Genomic DNA, 23,945 nt, shown 5'->3' on the forward strand with positions numbered 1-23,945 from the left:
GGGAAAAAAATGTGTCTATTTTGGATTGTTTTGTTGGATGCATTCTTTGGTTTATGACAATGTTTGCCTGCGTGTCATACAGTTTTGTTGCTAGTTGCAAGTAACTGTCCCGTTGATCACCGATGTCTGGTAATTCTTGTGCATACTGATGGATTTGTTGCCATTTGCATTGCTTCCTCGCTGGATGGTGGCTTGTCATCAGGAGTTGAATCGATGCCTTGTTTTTAAAAGTTTCGTAGATTTGCGTCTTTCCGACTCCAAGTGTCTGCTGGATGTTTTTAACTTTGTGTCCAGCCTCGCTCAAACGGATGCATTTCACTCGCTCCGCTCCAGTGATTACAGTTCTTCTACGTTTCAATGCCATGATCTACACGACGTAAGTGAATAAAGTTAAAATGTTTCGCAAACGCAGTAAAACAATAAAAAGTCACTTACATGTCTTTGTTTCGAATCTGATGAATGAAAACAGCGAAGCGAACACGTTTCTTCGGTCGTGTCGAGTGGGTGCTGCTTTTAAGCTAGTGCCGCGTTCTACAGGACATTAAGTGAATAAAGTAAAATCATTCACAATTACAGGAAAACGCACGCCAAGAAAAACTCACACATTGTCGTTTCGAATCTGATGATCGAAAAACGCGAAGTGAAAATGTGTCTCAGCGTCATGTCTTTCCATAGCATCGGGTGGGCGTTGCGTGTATTTAAGCTCCCGCGGCATGACGTCTCAATCCGGGTTACGGGTAGTGGAATTTCCGCTTACGTAAGTTCCGGTAACATGTAATATCGTAGTCAAAATGTTAATGCATAGGTTTTTGTTCTGGGTGAAGGAAATTCCTTTTCATAGAATTCCGGGGATGGGAATATTTACTGTATTACTAGTTTTGAAATCAGTCAACTACAATACTCAATTATTTTTCAAGTGAGTGTAAACAGGGTCACAAAATTATTGTAAAATCCTTTATTATAAATGACAATTTGACATTTTGATACAGATTTTAGCAAAGATCACGCAAGTTGATACACATGATTTTCTTTTGGGGGGCCACATTAAATGACGTGGCGGGCCAGATCTGACCCCCCGGGCCTTAACTTTGACATTAGCTCTAAATTGTCCCTAGGGGTGATTGTGAGCATGGTTGGTTGTTCGTCTATGTGTGCTCTACGATTGGCTGGCAACCAGCCGGAAAACAGCTGGGGTAGGCTCCAGCATGCCCGCGACCCTTGTGAGGATAAGTGGATCAGAAAAAAGAATGGGTGGATGGATATTTCATAATTACAATTAAATGTTCTTTGATGTTATCGCAGAACCTACAATTAACTTTTTTATCCACCTGTTGCCATTCATAAAATGTGTGGTTACCTGAGAGAACGTCAGACTTGCGTTCAATTACACAGGCAGGGTTTCATACAAAATAAGAACATTTGTGAGTACATTGAGAAATATCTGCACTATTTAAGTATTCATACTATTATGCCATTTTTTTCCCTTTTTTTCTTTTTTGGTAGTGTGCTGTCATGATTTTCTCATGTAAAGTAAGTGCCTTGGCACAATGAGGGTTTGGAAACACTGGGGTAGGCCATGTGCTCACGACAGGTTTTCGCACCAAGACGTCTCATTGATGAGCTTGCATATTTTCCAGATGGAGATGTGAAGCAATCCATTTGTCAGGTTACTTAGCTATACACCAGCTCATTGCTGCCATTAGTGAGACGCAAAACCGACAGCAACAGCCTCCCAAAAAGGCTGTGAATCTTTCACTGATGATACACCAAAAAAACAGAATAAATTGTCCAGAAGTCATTATTTTTCGAGACATGTCAGCTTTTTGGGACCTACTGGGGACAACTAAAAAAGAAGGTGACCAAAACGATCCCAAACCTTCTAAAAAAAAAAAAACATAACTTATTTGATTATTCCTTTGTAAATGAAGTCAATTAGGCAGAACCAAGAGTCTCAGTGTGGAGGGTGGGCTATTGCCATGCTACCAAGCAGTGAAGCCTTTTAACACCAATATTGTATTCAGGTCAAAATTAACTTGTTTTCAAGTAATATGAAAAAATCTATCACTCTGATAGTGTTACGAAAGCCATCAACCGCATAAAGGCAATATTTTAGTTTTTTTAACGTGCTTTAAGTACGTGTGATTTGGATATACTGTACCTGCACATCCAAATGACCCAGACATAAGGACATGCAGAGTTGCATTGTTACCATCTGGCTTTACAAAAATGTTGACACAAGCAGAAAAGTTCTTTCCATTGCCTCGGTTTTAATTGCGCTATGCAGGCAAACTTGTCTGTGCATGGGTTTTCAACAACTGAGCAGATGTGGGCCAACGCGTCCACATCTTTGTGCATGAAAAAAAGTTTGCGGCCCTTTTTAAACACGCTAAACTTTAGGCCACCTTTATTCAACATTCGAGGGAAAGATGAGGGATTTTTAAACATTTTTTTTTTTAATCAAAGAAAATAGGCAACAAATACAAGATTGTCAAGCAAAAATTATGGTGGATGAAACACTTTTCACAATCAGTTGCAGACTGTGGGGCTACATTTTTATTGGCACTTCTTTCCAATTTTATTTAACATTTACCTAACTTAAAATCTTGATATTCCTTAAATGTCATCATTGTTCTCACTATATTATAGAGTGCCTTATGTGCTGTTGTAAAATCTAATCATGAGTTACTTTTGTATTAAAAAGCAGAGGTCGGAATTTCATCGGTACTGACGCTGATGCGCTCCCGTTTTGCTGGCAAATGATGAAAGACGGAAACTTTAAAATACTGATAGAGTAAGCCCGGACGGAAGCGGTCTTCCAAATTGCCACTAACCCAACTGGTGGGCAGTCTGTCAGTTCCAACTGAAGTTCCTTCAGTCCATAAGTGATGTACTCCCGTTTTGCTGACGTGACTACACAATGGTTGCTTCGATCATAGCACAGAAAGGGCTTCTCATCCTCCGATAGTAAAAAAAAAATAAATAAATAACTTTGCATACCAATTTGGTGGCCTGTGGTTGTGTTGCCTGTTAAATCTTTGTTTCCATTCTCCAATCCTGCTCCACTATTTTAGGTCGTCCTTGTTGGTAAAGGATGTCTTGAATAAGTTTCTGTCCCACAGACCGCAATGACATTTTCCCAAATTGTTTTTATGTCACGATGCTGCTTAAATGTTTGTTTCTGCTTTTTTCTTCTTTTGTTGTTTGCTTGTTCTGACTGCGGGTGTAAGTAGTGACATTGTAACGACTGACAGACTGGGCTGGCCTGATATAATGACAGACTAGTGGGCTGGCTACTGGCAAATGACGGTCCTGTAAGATTTACTTACACACCAACCCCAGCTGTTTACCCTTGTAAACATTTCTTTACTGATGATCCTAAAAGAGTCGTGATGAACTGTAATTTATGGATGAAGTGTGGTTAAAATAATGATGACAGAGAGAGAGAGACTGCTGATGACGGACTGAATCGGCTTGAAATAATGATGGACTAACGATGACGGATGGTTGGTCCAAAATTTACTGACGCGCCTCCGTGTGTTAATAAGCCTGACTTGAGATTTTCAAATTGTTCTCGCAGCAGTTTGGTTGATCCATGAATTCTTAGCCCGTTTGCCATCTCGTAGTATGTGCAGGTTAGTAATTGTTATGAGTAACACGGTATCATGTAATTTTTTTTTTTTTACAAAGTTTCAGCTTCTACATGTGTAAGCGGATTTGACTTAGTCAAGGAATACTAATCAAACCAAAGTTACATCAATTTAACTAATACGTTGTAGCTATTTGGATTGGCCCACGGCCACTTCATGTGGGAAAAGTTGGGCCCCAACCCGAGGTCAATAAGGTTTAGACCCACATTGCCCGAAGCGGCAACCATTGCCCACAGTGCTGATTGGTTGTGATGTCACTCAGTGTGCGAGATATGGAACATTATAATCATCTACAATCATTCAACTTGGAAAAACGCTAACCCCCGTTAGACATACAGCTATGAGATCCAGTGAAAAATGTCATGCAGCTTTTTTTTCACCGCCAAATCACCGCCATCTGAGGCCGTCTGTGGGATACAACTATTGCAACCTGTCAATGTCATTAAAAACTCTGGCACCTGTCAATAAAGAAAGACTCTCTTGTCTGCTCAGTGTAAGCATGTGTATGGTACTGTATAGGTTTGACATTTTCTCGGGAATCCCGCAGGTCACAATTCTGCCAGATTCCCACACAAAGGGAGTCAACTTTACCTTTCATCATGAGATTGGGACAGTACAGGATAAAAAGTTTACGGGAGAAAATGAAGCGGAATTAGCCAGTCGGAGAAAAAAAACTCAGACAAAGGGACTGGAAATCATTCTGAATGAGAGCAGGATGGGGGTGGGAGTTGTTTTCAGCAGCAGCAAGACGGGACAAGATTTTTCTTATTTTTTTTATTATGATCTGGGACTGGGACGATTTATTCTGTGGGACGGGAGTGAAAATCCACTCCCGTGTCACCCTTAGTATATACTGTATAATTGATTCCGGCTTGCTGCAGGTTCTTCTGCTAATGTGCTCATATAAAAATGCACTATTACGTGTGCATGTTGTAAAAGTATACACAATACAGAGATAACACAAAGGTAAAAGCAAACTGTTTGTACAGCTTCACGGTGCACATCACTGTTCTTTTGCTGTAGTGCACTTACGTCAGCCTCAATACTCGAGATCCCCCCCACCCCCTCATCACAGCATTGACATAAAACGTAAATGCTTTCAACAGGCCAGGTTTCAAATATGGGGTAAAATTACTTTATGACTACAATTTGTACAGGGCAAATTTAAGTTTAATAAAATGCATTGTTCAGAATGGTTAGTTGGTCAAATCAATAAAAGCAACCATGAGTGCTTCTGGTCTTGATGGTCCTTTAAGCTTGAGTCATCTCAGGGCCAGGAGAACATTCGTGTCAGAGCTTCTATTCAGAAAATCCAATTAAGTTGTTGGACAGGAATAAAGTGGCTCTGATGTTGTCCGTTCATGTGATTGTAGATTGTAAAAGGCTTCACCTACTTTTGCTAGCCCTGAATGGCAACTCAAAGGTACTTTAATCCACAGATAATCAGCCGTTTTCCTCCAGTGTTTTATGCCAAATAATTTTGTTTGTTTTATCCCCCCCCCAAGCGTAAAAAAACACATTTAACTGAGGACACTTTGAACCTCTATTTTTTGAGACCATTTTAGCCAATCTGAAGCTTAAACAAAGATTTTAGAATATTTACATTCAGTAGTTCTCAACTAGGATGGCACAGTGATCCACTGGTTATTAGCACAGCAGGGTGGTCGTGGGTTCGAATCTGGCCACAGCCTTCCTGTGTGAGGTTTGAATGTTCTCTGCGTGCCTGTGTGGTTTTTCTTCGGGTACTCCGGTTTTCTCCCACATTCCACAAACATGCATGTCAGGTGAATGGAATACGCTAAATTGTCCCTCGGTGTGATTGTGAGCGTCGATGGTTGTTTGTCTATGTCAGGGGTGTCCAAACTTTTTGCAAAGAGGGCCAGATTTGGTAAAGTGAAAATATGCGAGGGCCAACTATTCAGCCTGACATTCTTTGAACCATTAAGATTCAATACAAATGAACTATTTTATGATTATATATATTTATTGCAAATGGCAGACTTCATTTTTTCCAAACAAAATCACAGACCACAAAAAAATGAAAAAAAAAACACTTGGGGAGATTACAGACATCCAAGTTAATTTGCAGAATTACGTATTATTCACTATTAAATGCTCACTGTAAAATAAATTCAAGACAGTGATCACTGCATACTCAAAACTGTGGTTTTTACCATCACAAAAAAACAATTAACTGAGATTTAATAATTTATTCAACTCAGGAATAAATAAACATCTTGCCTGCACTAATGTGAAGGGTGATACTGGGATCTCGACCGCAGTATGTAGTCCAGGTCTGGCTCAAGAACAGTGGTTTTGATGCGCAAGACGTCACGCAGGTGAGAGTCACTTAGTCTCGTCCTCACGCGGCTCTTGTTAATGTTCATAACGGAGAATGTCTTCTCGCACAAGTATGTGGAGCCAAACAAGCTCAGCATTTTCTTAGCAAATGTTCGCATTGCTTGGAACCTGCCTTCATCCAGCTGGCGGTAGAGGTCGGCAAGAGGGAGCTGTTGGTGCCGACCGCGACACTCGGCGTCACACTGCAGCTCAACGAGCTCCAGCTGCAGGTGGTCTGGAGCGTCATCAGGGTCCACGGAGAAAGGAGAGGAAAAAAGCGTGATCTCCTTTTCAATAGCTGCAAAGTCCCGAAAGCGCTGTTGAAACTCCTCAGCCAGAGAGGAGATGTCTGCTGCGCACTTATATTTTTCTGTGCGAAACTGGTCATTATTTCCCGCAGCGATGGGAAATGTGTAGTATTGGGCTGCTCCTGTGATAGGTGTCTTTGGAAAAGTAGTAGCTTAGTCCGAAATGCCTTGATGTGTGAATACAGTTGGCTTACCAGTGCATTTTGCCCTTGAAGGCTTGTGTTCAGCGCATTCAGATGTCGCGTTATGTCGACTAAAAATCCTTAATCAGCTAGCCAAACGGGATCAGAAAGTTGTGGCATCAGTTGTCCTTTTTTGTCAAGAATTGTTCAATTTTCTCCCTAAGACCGTAGAAACGCTGCAGTGCAGACCCCCGACTGAGCCATCTTACGTCATTATGATACAAAACATCTCCGTATTCAGCCTGGATATCAAAGAAGAAACTGCTGAAACTGGCGGTGGCACAGCGCTTTGGAGCGAATATTATTAATCGCTTTTATCACCGCTTTCATAACATTATCATATCTCATATGTTTAGCACAGAGAAATTCTTGGTGAATAATACAGTGGAGTTTAATAGCTCCGCCTCCTTCTTCGCTGACTTTGTTTGTTACAGACAAGGGTTGATAATCCACTCCGCTCGCCAGTCATAGCAGGTGCGCCGTCCGTAATAATCCCAGTGACTTTATTCCACTGTAGTTTCATGTCATCTACAACGGAACATACAGAAAAAATAAATCTGTTCCTCTTGTTTGGTCCTTCAGACTCTGGAGGTCCAGAAGCTCTTCACTCACGTTCATGTCGTTGTCCATTCCTCTCAAAAAAATCAGCAGCTGAGCGGTGTCGGATGCATCCGTGCTTTCATCACAGGCTAACGAAAAAAAGTCAAACTCAGTTCCTTTTGCTTCTAATTGTCTCATAATATCTAATGTAACATCTTCAATTCGCCGTAAAACAGTGTTACGAGCCAGGCAAATATTGGCAAACTCTTGCTTCTTCGCGGGACAAATTTTCTCGACCATTTTCATTTCACAGTCTTTAATAAATTCACCCTCGGTGAAAGGTTTGCAGTGCTTGGCAATCAGCGTCGCCACCTCGTAGCTCGCCTTCGTAGCATTTTCATTTGACTCGCGGGCTCTTGTGAAAAAGCGCTGTTGTGCCGTTAAAACAGCTTCCAGTTGCTTCACTTTTTCACCACGTTGGTTTCCAGTTAACTTGTCGTAGTTGGCATGTTTCGTCTGGTAGTGCCTCTTGATATTGAATTCCTTGAAAACAGCCACAGACTCTTGGGAAATTAGGCAGACACAGTTGTTTCGGATTTCGGTGAAAAAAATACTCCAATTTCCACTTGTCCTGGAATCGGTGGCCCTCACAGTCAACTTTACGTTTTTTGGTTACAGTCGCCATGTCAGAAATGGGCTGGGCTAAAACGGTCACACAAGGCCAAGTGTCACGGCGGCCAGGGTGTGGCCAAAAGGCTACTGTCATCTTCTGGTGAAATGTAAAAGAATTTTTTTTTTTGTACAAATTTATTTTATACTGTGGTCAACAGTACTGGCGGGCCACATAGTATTGATTTTATGACAGAGGCCGCGGGCCGGTAAAAATTTGATCGGGGGCCGCATTTGGCCCCCGGGCCGGACTTTGGACATGCTGGTCTATGTGTTCCCTGTGAATCGCTGGCAACCTGTTCAAGGTGTATTTTGGTAGTGTCCCGTCATATTTTTCTAATGTAAAATAAGTACCTTGGCTCAAGAAGGGATTGGAAACATCGGCGTAGGCCATGTGCTGACCGACAGGTTTCTGCACCAAGACGTCTTATAAATGAGCTTGCACATTTTCCAGATGGAGATGTGAAGCAATCCATTTGTCAGGTGGTTGTACCACATCCCATAAATGCATCAAACCAAAAACATAAAACCTTCACATTAAGAAGGAGCTTTTAAAACTAACCTACGTGAGCTAAAAAAACAGTTTGTACTGTATATTGAAGAAAGACCCAAAAACAAAAACACCCTACCATGGTCGCTGTAGGAGTCGTCCTCTGTTCTTACTTGCAGAAAGAGCAAGGAACAAAGAATTTCCTCTTTGAGCATCAGAATGAGCCTGGCCTGCCACAGCAAGGCTGCAACATGAGCTTGGACAACCATGTTGCTCTGATTCATGCCAGGAAACACATCTCAGCAGCAAAGCTCACTCCACGGGCCCCATGCTCAATAACATTACATGAATCAAATTCTATCAAGACATGTAATGATGATTGTGGCATCTTCCAGTATAATGCAGTGATCATACTGATTCATGGAGTTACTGAATGCAACTAGCCGCTTCGAGCTATACAGAATTGACGGCTCTGATGACAGACTGTTTATTGCTTTTTAAAAATAAGTGAAGTGTGATTGGATGGATTTCAACATAAACAATGTTAATATGAAGAGACATGGTATTGCCTCAATGGAAGAAGGCTGCATCCTCTCAATCCATCCCCAAAGAGTTCTTACAGCCAGCGGTGTGTCAAGAAGACACACACTATACCGTCACTTTCAGCTCATTCCAGATGGAGCCCTGGTTCTAGCAGCACACAGTGTACTCTCTTGTATTGGCCTCATTTCACAGCAAATTAGTTGTGTTTTAATGCTCATTTAAATATGTGCTCGTCTTTCTCACCGTTGTCACTGTTGACATTGCGAAAATGTGAGCAGTTGTCGTGCAATTGTTGTTCAGCACGCCACGCCATCCCAGCCACAATTCCTGTTCGATGTCCTTTTCACTCAGTCCCAACTACTTATATTATTATAAAATGCTTTTTCTAAATGTTGAACTCAAAATTTCCATCCATGTATTATTATATACCACTTCGTAAACCTCGCCAGGGTCATGGTTGAGGTGGAGCATTAAAAAAAGCCATCAATTATGGCATAATAGATGGATTTTGAAGCAAACTACCACGATGCTTTTCTGGTTATACAGTGCTTTCCTGTCAGTGCCATTGTCTCAAGACTGTGTTGCAACACTTCATTCAGCATCGAGTGCTGTATTGCAAAGCGCTCGCCGGGCTGAGCCTGACTCAGAATGACAAGCGAGACTATGAAAGATCTACAGTGTATGATAGAATATGACACAATGTACATAATCATGCCTCAAGGTTTTCCTCTCTATCTATTCAGAAGTTGGTCTCCACTGTGCTCTTGGATGTGCTTGTGGAAGGGCGCTTCACACTTGAGTATTATCAACTAGCACTGTCTGTTCACTGCACAACCTTCTTTTCCACTGGATTTATCAGGTGAACACTCATTTTTTTAAATACAGATCAAAATGACAGACTGACTAGGCAGTTTAAAACAGGTTTGAGTTGATATGAATTGGGTGAGAGAGTCTCTTTCGAACTACCATTTTTCTGCCACGGTGTTCTTGATACAAGGCGTGCATTTATACTTGGCCATGTGGGCCGTCAGGGGGTGGAACAGGTGCAAATTGCACACAGCTGTCAAACTTCGTGGGTGCGTTTACGCTGGTATGTCATTAGCGCAATATCCTTTGGGAACAAGACAATAAGACAGAGCAATTCATGGCCCCTCAGCGGCTGGATTTGAACCTCAGTTGTGTCACTCAGAGTACTCCGAGTTTGAATCTAATTCCCTTTGTGTCAGTAAAATAAATATTCGTTTTGAATTCATACTCATTGTAGTATGACAAAGATGAAATGTAAAATTCAGTTGATCAATCTTAGGTGACATTTTTAGCCTGGGTTGTATTTGGAAATGTTTAGTTGTTCTACAGTTCCTCATTCCATTCCCCAAATAATCTTTACCCTGTAGGTATATATATCTGTCCATTATCTGTGCCTTGACTGGTCAGCCAGGTGTATATCTGTCCATTATCTGTGCCTTGACTGGTCAGCAGTTAATGGCAGGGCACATACAAATATCCATTCCTACGTACATGCACACCCATGAAGAATTTAGAGTCTAATAAACTGGCTGCACATGTTTTTGGAAGGTGGAAGAAATCAAGACAGAAGGGAAAGGCAAGGTTGTATTTTATCTCTCATCCTCTTCTCTGCATACACTATAATTACATCTCTCGCAGCAGTGAAAGAATGGAACTTTTTTATATACGGGGATGACATAGCCTTGGGGGTCCATATGACTTGCTGTGCTGTTCTGTCACAGTACCAGCAGGCCGTCAGCAATACGGTCAAAAGAATCAGTGAGAACTCACTTGAGCTAAACTGTGCTGTGGCGGCAGAAATAAGGAAGTACCATCTCTTTTCCAGCCGTTCAGCATCCAGGGGCAGCTGCAAGAGCAGGTCCAGTCCTTTAAAAACCCGGGGACGGTGATTGACACCTGTTTATCCTTCACACAGCACACACATAGAAGAAGGCACAACAGCGCCTCCACCTACTGAGGAATCTAAGGACTTTCAATATCAGCAAGGACATTTTAGCCCTTGGTTGAATCCATTCTCACATAGAACATCTCATCCTGGTTCAAGTTGCCCACCACCAAACACAAAACCAGACTCTCGTGTACAACACACCAGGCCACCGTCTGAACTGTACAACCGCTCTTTGATGAGTAAAGCCACTCTCATCACAGAGGATCCCTCCCATCCCCTCCATCAGTCATTCCACTTACTTCCAACAGGCAAAAGGTACCAAGTCCTACTGGCCCGGAAAAATACCTACAAAAAAAATCTATCACTCCATCTGCTGTAACCATCATGAACAATTTGAACTGATACATTGCACTTTTCAACCCGCACTTTTTAACATGCATTAGTATTATATTTTCATTTTTTAATGTATTTATTTATTCATTCATTTTTATTGTGTAATGTGTCTTGATGGGAATGTGTTTGTGAGCCCTGTCAAAGAATTTCTGTCACCATCGGGGTTAGACAATAAAGTATTCTATCTATCCATCCATCCATCCAACTCTAGGTGACAAGAGCTGAGAGTTGAGCGCAGAAGCTCTCAGCAGTGAGGCAGATGATCGAACCACTACTTGACTAATCCTCCCCAACTGTCTTCAAACTAGTGTTTTATTTTTTTTTATTGTTTTTCTTTTATCATAGGTTTTCCAAGCCCTCCAAATAAAGTAGATAATTTCATACTGGCCAACACTGGTTTAATATAGACCGGTTTTTGTGCAAGGTTTAAAAGATGAAAACTTGTAATGCAGTTTGAATGTGCAGTTGGTTCATTTGAACTGCAGAATGACTTGACTTAGCCTGCTACGTCATTTTAAAAACTCCTGCTAAAGTGCAACCAACTGTGGCATTTCTTCACCGTCTCTCTCCATTTGCTTCTTCAGCAGCCCGGACAAGACTTTGCACTTGAGCACCGCATTGCCTGCAGCTTTTCTTCTTCACCTCCGGCATATCTTTGAAAGCATACCATACCTTCTCTTTCATTGCTAAAAATGAATCCATCAAAAAATATTGGGAGTAGAATGCACTTAGACACTGCTTCGTTACTTCACCCAAAAAAAAAAAAAAAAATGCTGACAAAACATTTGGACTCATATTTTTTGGATTTGTTGTGGGATTTTTTTTCCTTGTTTACCAAAGCATACAAAAATGACTGGCAATTGTGCCAACAAGCTAATGATATGTTTTTGCTGTCAATAGCACTGTGAGTAGAGATGAAACATGAAAATCTGAAATATTTATTCACTTAGCGAGCAGTCAGTTTTAAGAGTTCACTGATTATGACTTTGAATTATGCTGTGCCATAAAGCCCACAATGTGTCACTCTGTCACTGAGTAATTTCTCACGATGATCCGACCAATACAAAATACAGTACTCATTTGTACCTATCAATCCTTTATAGCAGGCCATTTGATAACCAACCGCACAAAGAGACTGAACCAACAATTTTCCGGGGAGTGGAGTGGGAGACGGGCTTGAGAAACTTGCTAAATGGCTCGCTTTGCCAACTTGGCCAGGGGGTCTACTCCAGTGGCTAATCATGGCTCCATCGGTCGAATTCAGGGTTCCGACTTGATTGGAACAAATATATTTTATTGATCTTCAGTCTGAATGAAAGGCCACGTGTCGCGGTTAGTACCTAGCGTTGTGGCCGCTGCAACTCTGGTTCGAATCCTGGTCACGGCATGTGCAAAGACCAAACTTGACGTTTTGCCCTGTGATTGGCTGGCAACCGGTTCAGGGTGTCCCCCACCTACTGCCTGAAGACAGCTGGGATAGGCTCCAGCACGCTCCGCAAGCCTTAAGGATAAGGATAAAGCGGATCAGAAAATTGATGGATGGATGGAGAGTCTGAAAGAAGTTCAATTTAGAAAACTAATTCCATCAGCCTATATCTTTCACACAACGTTCATCTTGGTCATGTTGGTGTTGTTTGGGTAAAAAAGAGAGCTCCTTCTAAATTGGAAAAAGGTCAAATAATGAAACGGATGGACAACCTGAGGTTGGAAAATTACACATGACAGGCACTTAAGTCCAATAACAGATGTATCAATAATGGGTAATCATTTATTTAATTAATGGCCGCTGAATTTTACTGCCTGCAGTACACTCAGCCGGCACTAGGGGCACTAACGGGGGACACGTAGTGTCTTATAGCCGATTTTGAGTTGTCTTGACATGTCATAACCTGTGTGGTGTCACATTTTCAACAATCGGTCATTAGGTGTCTGGGACGCTTCATGACCACGACGCCAATTGTCTGGCATGTCAGAATTTTTGTCCGTTTTGCCGCATAGTGTCACATGTCCTATGTTGTCCTTTGGTCGGTTCTTCGACATTGACCAATAGGAAGAGAGTGCCGTCCTAATTATGACGAGAAACTGGATGTGGCGCACAAAACACAATGTGGTGTACAGCATTTAAAAAGTGATTTGAACAAAAGCGGAAACATTGGAAAGTATCCGTAGCATTTGCACTCATACCATGTGCAAAGCTAGTAGCTGATTTGCAAACATGGTGTCATTAAACAAATTCAATACGTCAAGTTCTTTTTGGAAAATAGACCGTCTACATCCCACTCTCCCCACCATTCAGAAACAAGTCCATCGTCTTTTTTTTCTTTTTCTTTTTGTGAACATAGAAACAACGCACAGCCACATAATGCCTCCGTCGACATGACTTTGACAGCTGCATGTCCCGCCTCCCCGAAGAACCTGCACCGACAGACTGAATTTTGATGGATGCATGCGACCATTGGGCAAGTGGTTGGCGAGAGTACATTTAACGACTTGCTTCGGAAAAATATGTTGAATGACGTACATATTGTAGCATGTAACCACAACCACAGGATAATGTTACAACAGCGTGACGTCACGGCCGTAAAGTGTGCGGTTGCCGAAAGGTGTGGATATAAAAGAGGGCTACTGACAATAAAAGGCAGTGAGCACAGAGTCAATTTCCAAACGTTTTATTGAACATAACACATAGCATGTGTATAATCCTTCGTCACATATTGTTGTTCACTGCTTATTTTTAAACAGCAACAAATGCGAGCATCTTGGGGTGGAGGATGGTCTTCTTCCTTGCTTTGACAGAAACCCATGTCCCCACCAAAAAGGGTGTTTTGTTTTGGGTTCAATTTAAAAATGTGATCTTGCAGTATACAGCATGTGGAGTCTATAAATGTTTCCTCATGAGAACATCAGGGGTTGCAGTTTTTCCATTGCAGCATATGTGCAAGGATTAATCACCAAGTTTGTGGGTTCGGTCTGCCAAGTGTAATTTGTTTGCATATGTCCAGTTCAGTCATGTTTGGCTGTGTCACTTTGTTTGTGGCAGGCTTTCAGAGCAATGAGTATGCAAAAAACCCCAAAACGAAACAAAAAAACCTGAAAAATCTGAACCGTGGCACTGTCATTGCTAAAATTGTCAATCTAATTATGGCCCCAACGCTTTTGACCAGTAATGTATATTAGATACCACTCAATGGTCGACATTCATAAAATTAGTTCAGCCTCTGTTATGGTTGAATAATTCATCGAAAAAAAAATTTGAAATCTGTAGTCTGAAAATATTGTACTTCATAGATCTACAGCTGAATAATTCATTGAAAAAAAAAATTAGAAATCTGTAGTCTGAAAATATTGTACTTCATAGATGAGACCATTCATCCCAGCAAAATAAATAATTCAAAAGTCAGGAGGGTTAACAAATACTCCAGTCAATTATTAACTGACTTCGGTTGATGCTTTTTACTTATAATATAGCAATTGTGATAATAGAATGAGACAAAAGACTTGCATCCTAAGTACCTATACCGCAGTCGCAACGGGGTCATGTAACACATATTGTTCCTTATGAGTACTAACAAACATCTCTCCCGTGAGTTGGGTTTTTCTGTGCTTCTGTTTAGTCCCTTGAAAAGTGTTCACTGTTCACTGAGTCTTTTGCTCTCTTTTATCCCCAGATGTATCGGTGAGCCTGTTGTCCCTGTTGGTGACCACCTGTGGTCTGGCTTTATTCAGTGTCTCCCTATTCGTATCATGGAAGCTATGCTGGGTACCTCTGAGTGGCCGATTTCTCCCAGATGTCCTCAAGGGCGCACATTTTCTGGGAGGGGACCAACAGCCTGTTCTAATAGAGGTAAAGAGAAAGGAGGCTTCATTTGAAAGTCCATATGTCACACAGACAACAATGACAATACATCTACCCTTTAACCATCACAGATAATTGGAAGCTACAAAGGAATTGCTCCTTGTGGGAAAAAATACAATTATCAAAATCTGAATAACACTAGGTCCACAAAAAGTGTGCAAAGATGCATTATACCTGTAATTATAGGAGAATCTTGGAGGTTAAGTCACAATTTCAAAATGTTTCTGCCAGTATTACTGTAATACTGTACTGTTTTTTTTAAGGATTCTTTAACTAGAATAATGTGAAAACGAGTTCACTGCTATATACAATAATGAAATGAAACTCACTCATTTATGACACATTTTAACAAGTGTAAAATCAAGTCTACATTAAAACTAACAACTCAATTATGTCGCCTACTCGTTCAGTCTCTTCATGCAAGTGGCATACTTCTGTTACTCTCCTCATTTTTTTATGGAGAAGCCAGGACAGTTCTGCTTTCCCACTATGTAATACAGTGGTCCTCGTCATACTTTCCAACATTGCTCTTATTGGTATTCATTGGTGTGTAAATAATAAAAAGAAGTGAAAAATTTGAAGGAAATAAAAAGCCACTCTGAGTAGATGATGTCTGAGTTGTCCTGCATGAAAGATGGAAATCCCGAGTAATGCCATGCAGGACATGTGGTGTAATTTTCTAGTAGGGTTTCATAAAATTATGGTAAAATTCTTAACCGTTCACCTTCTGGGCCATTCAAATGAAGATTATTTTTTCAATCGTAGCAGTGAAGGCAGCTGAACTGACTGTATTTGGTGTAATTGAAATCTGAACACTGCCCACATCGATGGTGAGCAGTACTCAGTCTCCAGGAGAAACAACCATTAATTTTGGTCACTGCATAGGCTACTGTAGTCAGTTTCTCACATGCCTATGTTGCGGCTGTTATTATTTTGACAGGAAGCTTTGAAAAGTGTCACTGTTGTTAATCATACTATGTACAAATATATGTATCCTCAGGTGGATGGGGATGATCGGGAGTACAGTGAGGACGGCTGTATGAAGGACCCATCGGGCCTCCCAATGGCTGTGTCTGTCCCGGAGTCAGGTCTGAAGATCAGCCACACATCACCTGACATCCCCCTGGAGACCCAGGCCAAAGTAGACCATGGCCAAGCCCATACCTTGGCCCGGGACAGAGTGCAGCGACAAATCACTGAACCCACCTCGTCAGTACGGTCAGTACACATTATTTCTAGTGTGATGCTGTAGGAGTTTGAAAGTAGGACATAAACGTGAACTTTAAAACATACTGCGTCATTCCTAAAAAGAAAATGTCAAATGCAGTGCAGAAGCGTTTTAATTATTTCCCATATATTAAAAAAAAAAAAAATGATTGAATCATATCTAACATATTAGTATTGACCATCCCCTATTATTTCAGTAAAGTGTCTAAACCAGGGAACTCCGGTTCCTCGAGAGCCATATCCTGCCTGTTTGAGATCCCTCCCTACTCCAACACACCTGATTCAACTGTTCATGAATGTTTCAGGCCTCAGTTTACAGGACTTGCTGATGAGCTGATGATTATTGCCCAAGATTAACTTTCAAATAATGTTTGGCAAAATAATTTTATTTATGCAATTACTGTAACTTGTTGGCAAATGAAACAAAATGTCACCTTTGTTGACAAAAACGTTACCTTTCCTTACAGTCACAACTCCATCCGGCGTCAGATGAACTTGTCCAATCCAGACTTCAATCCTACTCAGTTCCAGCGGCAGGATAGTTTGACGGGTTTAGGTCGGATCAAACCAGAGCTTTACAAACAGCGCTCTGTGGACACAGATGATGGACGCAGGACAGACAACTGTGGACGTCTCCATTTCATCCTTAAGTTTGACTTTGATCTGGAGCAGTTGAGAGTTAAGATTCATAAGGCTCAAGATCTTCCCGCCAAGGACTTCTCTGGGACCTCTGATCCTTATGTGAAGATCTACCTGCTGCCTGACCGTAAAACCAAGCACCAGACAAAGGTGCACCGCAAGACTCTCAACCCAGTATTTGATGAGGTGTTTCTCTTTCCAGTGGCATACACCGAGCTGTCGAACCGAAAGCTGCACTTCAGTGTCTATGACTTTGACAGGTTCACTCGCCATGATTTGATTGGGCAAGTGGTGGTGGACAACTTCTTGGATCTTGCAGACTTCCCGCGAGAAACTAAATTGTGCCGAGACATCCAATATGTCACTTCGGTAAGATACGTATCTTTATATATTATTTGTTAATGTATAAATCTGTTACAATCTGGAGTAATCCGGATACAAGTGGATCCCAAACAAAAATGTTGATTGACAAAAAAGAAAAAAAAAATGCACGACTGACAAAGTACAAATGAGATCGCTGGTACACAGAGCCAGGATAACAGTGAATAACAAAAATTGCTTGCAAATGGCAAGGAATAAACAAAACAACATAAATAGCTTGCTAAGAAGGACAAGAAAAATTAACTACAAGTGAATACAAAAATAAGACCAGGGATTGGAAACTTAACTACTACTTACAATAACAACAAACTATGACTTGGACAAGAACACGATCATGAACGTCTCAAGAATTGCACTTGGTACGAGAGACGTGACCAAGGCAAATTATCCGACATTGCGTTGTCGGCATGGCAGTACTTAATTAGTCACTGACATTGAGTACAATAAGTGCGGCGCTGGAGGCAACGCCCTCCACCCCAGCTGGAGCTGAAAACCAAAAACAAACAGATCACGACCCTGACAAAATCCACCTGTTGTCTATTTGAGATATTTACCAGTCTCAAAACTTTTTATTCTGTTACAGTCACGATCAGTTGGAGTAGCTTAGTTAACCAATGTGTTTAAAAGATTATATAGGCCAGGGGTAGCCAATTTGGTCAAAAAGCCTGTGAGACAGGCCATCTGCTGATTAAAAAAAGGCCAAAATCCTGCCCAGAGAGAATCGCGGCAGGAGATGAATCAATGGATATGTGTCAAATTTACCCTCAAAGTAGAACTCATCTGTGGTTTCAAGAGACAGCAACACTGAAATATACTTAGAGACAGTTAATGTTTCATGAAAGCTGTATGAATCCTTACGGGTGGTGACCCAGATAAAAGCAAGCACAATGATGACATGGTGTGACAGAAACACATAAACGCCATCAATATTAAATCATTCACTTGACTGTATGTATAGCATTGGCACACGATGACAACGTGAGATGATATTGTTTCAGCAAGTGCCGGTGTTAAGGCTTCTTGAGTGTTATTATTAAGACTGCATCATGTAAAATTGGCACCAAACCATAAACGACAAAAAAAGAAAAAAAAAATAACAACAGCAACAACCACCACAAGAAAAAACAACAAATCTATTGGCTGTTCTTTTACAAACAAATTGTGTTTTGGAGCCTGAAAGTGGAAGGTAATGTTCTGTATCTTATCGTATTTTGAATATTTTAGTTTGTTTCCAAAAGAGGAGTAGGCTGCAGTTACTACAATTTGTGCATGCTTGCAGTATATACAGCATACTGTACTGTGTTTGTGGTGGCACTAATTTGGAAATATGTCTGATTTGCGAAGCATAGGATAGACAAATACAATCTGTGTGGAGCTTTGATAGGTGTGGTTAAATGTTGCATCACATTGCCATGAAAAAAAGACACTATTACCACACGTTGATTATCCTCATACCTTCCCAGTTTTGCCAGCTCTGCCTGCTCAATATGGGCAATAAAAGTAGGTTGCAGCCTAGTTCATGGGTTAACGCTTTGGCTGTCTCATGGGGTGAGATCTGAGGACCTCAAATTTTAAAGGCACTTTAAATACTGTATATTCACACTTTTAGCTTTTGTTATATTTTTTTTAATACCCAAGGCTGAGCATGGACGGTAAAAATGATCAGGGAATGTGTCTTTTCCCAGCAGAAGTAGGTTACATCCACTGGGATTGCAAAAGTGGGACCCTGCATGTGCTGGTCAAGTCTCTCGGCTATGTGCATTAATCATGGCCACAGGCACACAACAATCCTGGAATGGTCGGTGATTAACATACATGACTGTACGGATGAGACCTCTACATGCTGTACTTTACTGTGGAGTCAATTAATTAGGCAAACTGATTATTACATTTTGCTCATATGTGCTTTTCGTCCAAACAGAATCAGAATAGTGTAAATTGACTTTTGATTGAAGCGGATATGGAATTAAAATAATCAATACAATGGTAAGCTGTTCCTTCCTCTACTGGTTTCTTACAAATGAGAGACGCAGAAAAGACAATATTTCTTTTCAGAAAAACACTTCATTAAGCAAACAAAATCAAAAAAAAAAAAAAAGCAAGAACGCTAGCTAGGCAACTCAGAGGTGGGGTGGGTACTTGCTCTAATTTGCCTCAATTTATTTAGTGAGAAATAGTGTGGTTCAAAATGATGCTATATTGTGTTGTGCCACATCTTCACTTAAAAGTCCAAATTCTATAATTTTCTGCATTTAAGAATACATATGACAGCATAAGCCATATCTGTATTTTCTTTTTGACACTTCTCTTTTTTATCTATTTGTTATTCCTTCACGTATCTATTGTCAAGTTCCACAAATGATGACTACACACAAGATCACATACTTAATTACTGATGAGGTCATACTGATGGACGTTTTTATCCCTTTTTCTTTTAAACCTCATTTACCACTTTGCGCTTATTCAGATGTTCATATAACATTGATGGTTCATAACAAAATCACATATTAGGTATTAGTTATTGTTAAATATTAGCGGCAAAGAGGAGGAAAAGTTGGTGAAAGCACAGCAAAATAACGATTTCCTCAAAGTTTCGTGCATAACTTTTCTTTGTTATGAAGCAATAGCCCGATTCTGTCAAAAGTCCCAACATGAGCATGATTCACTTCCTTCCACCATGTTTAGTCACGCATAAAATATTTCACTGTTGGCCGACGCTCCTCGGTCAATATAGAACAGAGCTGGAATTAGTACTGTACCTAAACAGGTTTTTAAGTTCAATAGTAAAGGCCATTATCAATGTTTCTATTGCTATCTAATCTCAATATGGCCCTCACAATCTATGATTGAAGTACAAATATATTTAGCATTGATTTGGGTTACAAAGAATTGTGTGTTTCCGACAAAAAGGTCACAATGTAAGTGATACCAGAAGCATCTCATCTCACTCTCAGCACTTGATAGCACTTGAAATGAAATCTTCTCTGCTCTCAGAATTGTTTTCATTCATCTTGAATCTGTGATGTGAGATTCTCTTTCAATCTGCCGCATATTCGGGTTGCATACATTACGGGGTGTTTGAACACCTACATAGCAAATCCTGAAGGACTAAATGCACTGCTTCCCCATAACACATCCAAAAATATCACTGTATCCAAACTAATATGGTGGTGCATTAATGACGATGATCATTATTCTCGTAACACCCATTTCCATTATGAAACTTGACTACATATCCAACTCAAGGCTTGCGGGCCACATTTTAAGTTAATAGCTAAAAAGTTCAATGATTTAATATGGTGGCGATAAGATCAAATTCTCATCGTTCAATCGTCATCTTATACCGTCAGTTGTCTTATTTTGTGAAACTGCTCACCTGGACAATGAACCTGAATTTGACTGATTGCCCTTTGGGTTTTCTGATAATTTTTCTTTGGATAAACTGACCAAAAGCACGGCTTATCTTTTGAATCTATAGGTCCTAACTTGATTGAAGATAGTTGAGAGAGCCTTGTAGACAGAGTGCAATTTTTAGGGAAACCAAAGAATTCGCGCTGACACCATCATTTCTGCTTGAAGGCTCATGGGTTGGCAATGACGATTTTGCTGTGCACTGGCTATTTTCAGAAAGACAATAAAACAACAAACATCATCAATAATTATAACAGAAAGTGCACAAGAAATTAAGATAACAAGAAAAGTGCAACATAAGAGTTCCTGATGCAGTACTGTGCTTTACACACACATTCTACAAGTTTTACAGAATATTTAGAACTAAGATAGGTCCTCCACATATTTGCATTTTGTTTTTATTTCTGTTTAACACAATTTCCCAAATGGAACGGAATTGGGTTTGTATAATCATGAGGCGGCAGCTTGGAGAGTGGCCAGAGCCAAATACTTAAGGAGGGTGGGGCATATCCTAAATAGTCAGCTGAGCGGCAAAAATAAGATCCAGGCCATCAACACCAATGCCTTGCCAGTAATCAGATACCCTGCTGGCATAATTCCCCGGCCACTGGAAAATATGCATGCCACTGGAATTAAGACAAGAAAGCTCCTTGCAACGCAGGGAGGGTACCACCCCAAGTCCAGCATCCTGAAGCTCGACTGAAATTGGAAAGAGGGGTGCTGTGGACTAGTGAGCATCCAGGGCACTATCTAGGAAAAAAACAACAGGTCTCGAAGAATACATCAAGACTGTTGGAAATAAATTCAGTTCAGGTTCAGTATCGAGTAGATCAGTGGTTCTTAACCTGGGTTCGATCGAACACCAGGGGTTTGGTGAATCAGTCTCACGGGTTCGACGGAGCCTCTGCCATGGAGGTTAAGACACACGCGACTCAACATGTCAGTTAGTTATGGCACGCCCGCTTGACCATCACTGGCTGCAGATGATCACATTACATTCCTTGTCCAATCAGTGCTGCGGGAAATTTTGTTAGCTCCGTAGTCAATGTGTGACTGTCGTGATAGTACAGTATGTCATGCACGGTTCATTTTGTGCACAATTAAAAACACATTACTTTCTTCTGGTTTTAATAAATGTTTTTTTTATGTCTTGAATTTGTGAAAAATCTCAAATATATATTTTCACTACTGAAGGGTTCGGTGAACATTTGAACTGGTTGGGCTCAGTACCTCAAACAAGGTTAAGAGCCACTGGAAGAGCTAATGGGCTGGTGATGTTTTCAAATTCCAGTTGGGCTTCTCCATGTATATTGGTAGAAAACCAGGTTTGTCACAGATTATAGACAGGTTAATGCTGACTAAAACTGATTTGATGTCACTGCCCAAGATTGAGGGTTGTGTGGATGCAGTGGGATCTGCTGTACAGTAATCCCTTGCTATTTTGCGGTTCGTTTATCGTGGCTTCAGTGCATCGCGGATTTTTGCAAACATATTCATTAAAAAAAAAAAAAAAAAAAAAAAAAAAATCATATACATGTAGTACAGTACTGTATGTGTTGCTCTATTGACTCGCTGTTGCTTTGCTGACTTTCGCAGCTTCTCGCGGACCGTTTGCGGACTTTTTGCGGACTTAAAAAAATATATATATTTTTTTATCTGTTTACTGTGTTTTGTTATTCATAAACTAACCTAATTTATACATGTTTAAATCTATTAGTTATACATCATTAAGTCCTATTAATTACTTCAAAATTTACTTCTACATGCATGTATACCATTAAATTTGGCCTTATAAATATTATGTACATGTACCTATATGGAGTGGATTTTCGTTTATCGCGGGTGGTTTTGGTCCCCATTAACCGTGAGAAACGAGGGATTACTGTATTCGTGACGTTTCGTTACTTTTCTTTATCTTCCAATACATCAACTGAACGACCCTAAACCTACACACTAAAATGTTGCATTTTTATCCATTTTTATTACTATAAAAACTTTAAATAAACAAATCAGGGCGGCCCGGTGGTCCAGTGGTTAACGCGCCGACCTCACAGTACAGAGGTACCGGGTTCAATTCCAGCTCCGGCATCCCTGTGTGGAGTTTGCATGTTCTCGCCGGGCCTGCGTGGGTTTTTTCCGGGGACTCTGGTTTCCTCCCACATTCCTAAAACATGCATGGCAGGCTAATTGAACACTCTAAAATGTCCCTAGGTGTGAGTGTGAGCGGAGATGGTTGTTCGTCTGTGTGTGCCCTGCGATTGGCTGGCATCCAGTTCAGGGTGTCCCCCGCCTACTGCCCCGAGACAGCTGGGATAGGCTCCTGCACCCCCCGCGACCCTGGTGAGGATAAGCGGATCAGAAAATGGATGGATGGATAACACTTAGTAAACAGTACAGCCATTAATGCAATTGTACTGATAATAATCCCTAATTAATAATAATTATGCATATATATATATATATATACACACACACACACACACACACACACACACACACACACACACACACACACACACAATCTGAACCGCTTCATCCGCACTAGGGTTGCGGCCTTGCTGGTGCGTATCCCATCTGACTTTGGGCAGCAGGTGAGGCACACCCTGAACTATTTGGCAGCCAATCACAGGGTGCACATAGAAAAGTTCAACCATTTGCACTCACAGTTGCACCTTGGGACAATTTGGAGCACTCAATAAGACTCCCATGCATGTTTTTGAAATGTTGAAGAAAACCGGAGCACCTGGAGAAACCCCACGCAGGCGCGGGGAGAACATGCAAACCACGGGCCAGAATCAAACCCCTGACCTTGGCACTGTGAGGCAGACGTGATAACCAATTGAGCACCTTGCTGCCCACATGTCTATAGATGCACACACACACACCACAAAATATCTGGCAAATGATTTATGAAATGATTTGTATATTTAGCAGTTAAAAAAAATATTACAACAAGATTTGTTTAACTGTGTCAAAATTACGATTTGATGTTCACTTTTCCATACTCTCTCGAACCCTCATTTGAAACACCATTGATGTGTATGTGCACAAAGGATACGTACAGTTTTACGAACATTTCCTGCTTTGGAGCGGGTCATATTCTTTGTTTTGTGACAAATAGTAGTTATAAAACATTCAAGCAAAATACAATGATGGAGAACATAAAAATGGTTACCTATCTCAAGTTTAAATTAACTTCAATAAGCACACATTCATGGGCTTCAGAGGTTCATCGCAGTGGAAAATGACCTCATGATACCAAAAAGTGTGACGGATAAAATCATTTTGGTTCCCCAAAAAAGTATTTGAAGCAAAGTCTGCCATATATGAGAGAGCTGAAGAAAGAACCTTACTTTTCCTGACAGAAAGAAGGTGTTAGCATTATAACTGGAAAAGATGAACTG

The 23,945-nt window shown here is 40.8% G+C and overlaps 1 protein-coding gene across 2 annotated transcripts in view; it reads left to right on the plus strand.

Annotated features, from left to right (window-relative positions):
* Nucleotides 1–23,945, plus strand: part of syt9b (synaptotagmin IXb) — a 45,548-nt gene that overhangs the window by 8,186 nt on the left and 13,417 nt on the right. For both annotated transcript variants that reach the window (XM_019876967.1, XM_019876966.1), the window contains exons 2-4: nt 14,696–14,871; nt 15,884–16,101; nt 16,578–17,118. In XM_019876967.1, the coding sequence (XP_019732526.1) occupies nt 14,696–14,871; nt 15,884–16,101; nt 16,578–17,118 (935 nt within the window). The remainder of the gene's footprint in view (nt 1–14,695; nt 14,872–15,883; nt 16,102–16,577; nt 17,119–23,945) is intronic.

This window comes from Hippocampus comes, unplaced genomic scaffold (assembly GCF_001891065.2).
Source record: "Hippocampus comes isolate QL1 unplaced genomic scaffold, H_comes_QL1_v1.1 scaffold110, whole genome shotgun sequence".
NCBI lineage: Eukaryota > Metazoa > Chordata > Actinopteri > Syngnathiformes > Syngnathidae > Hippocampus > Hippocampus comes.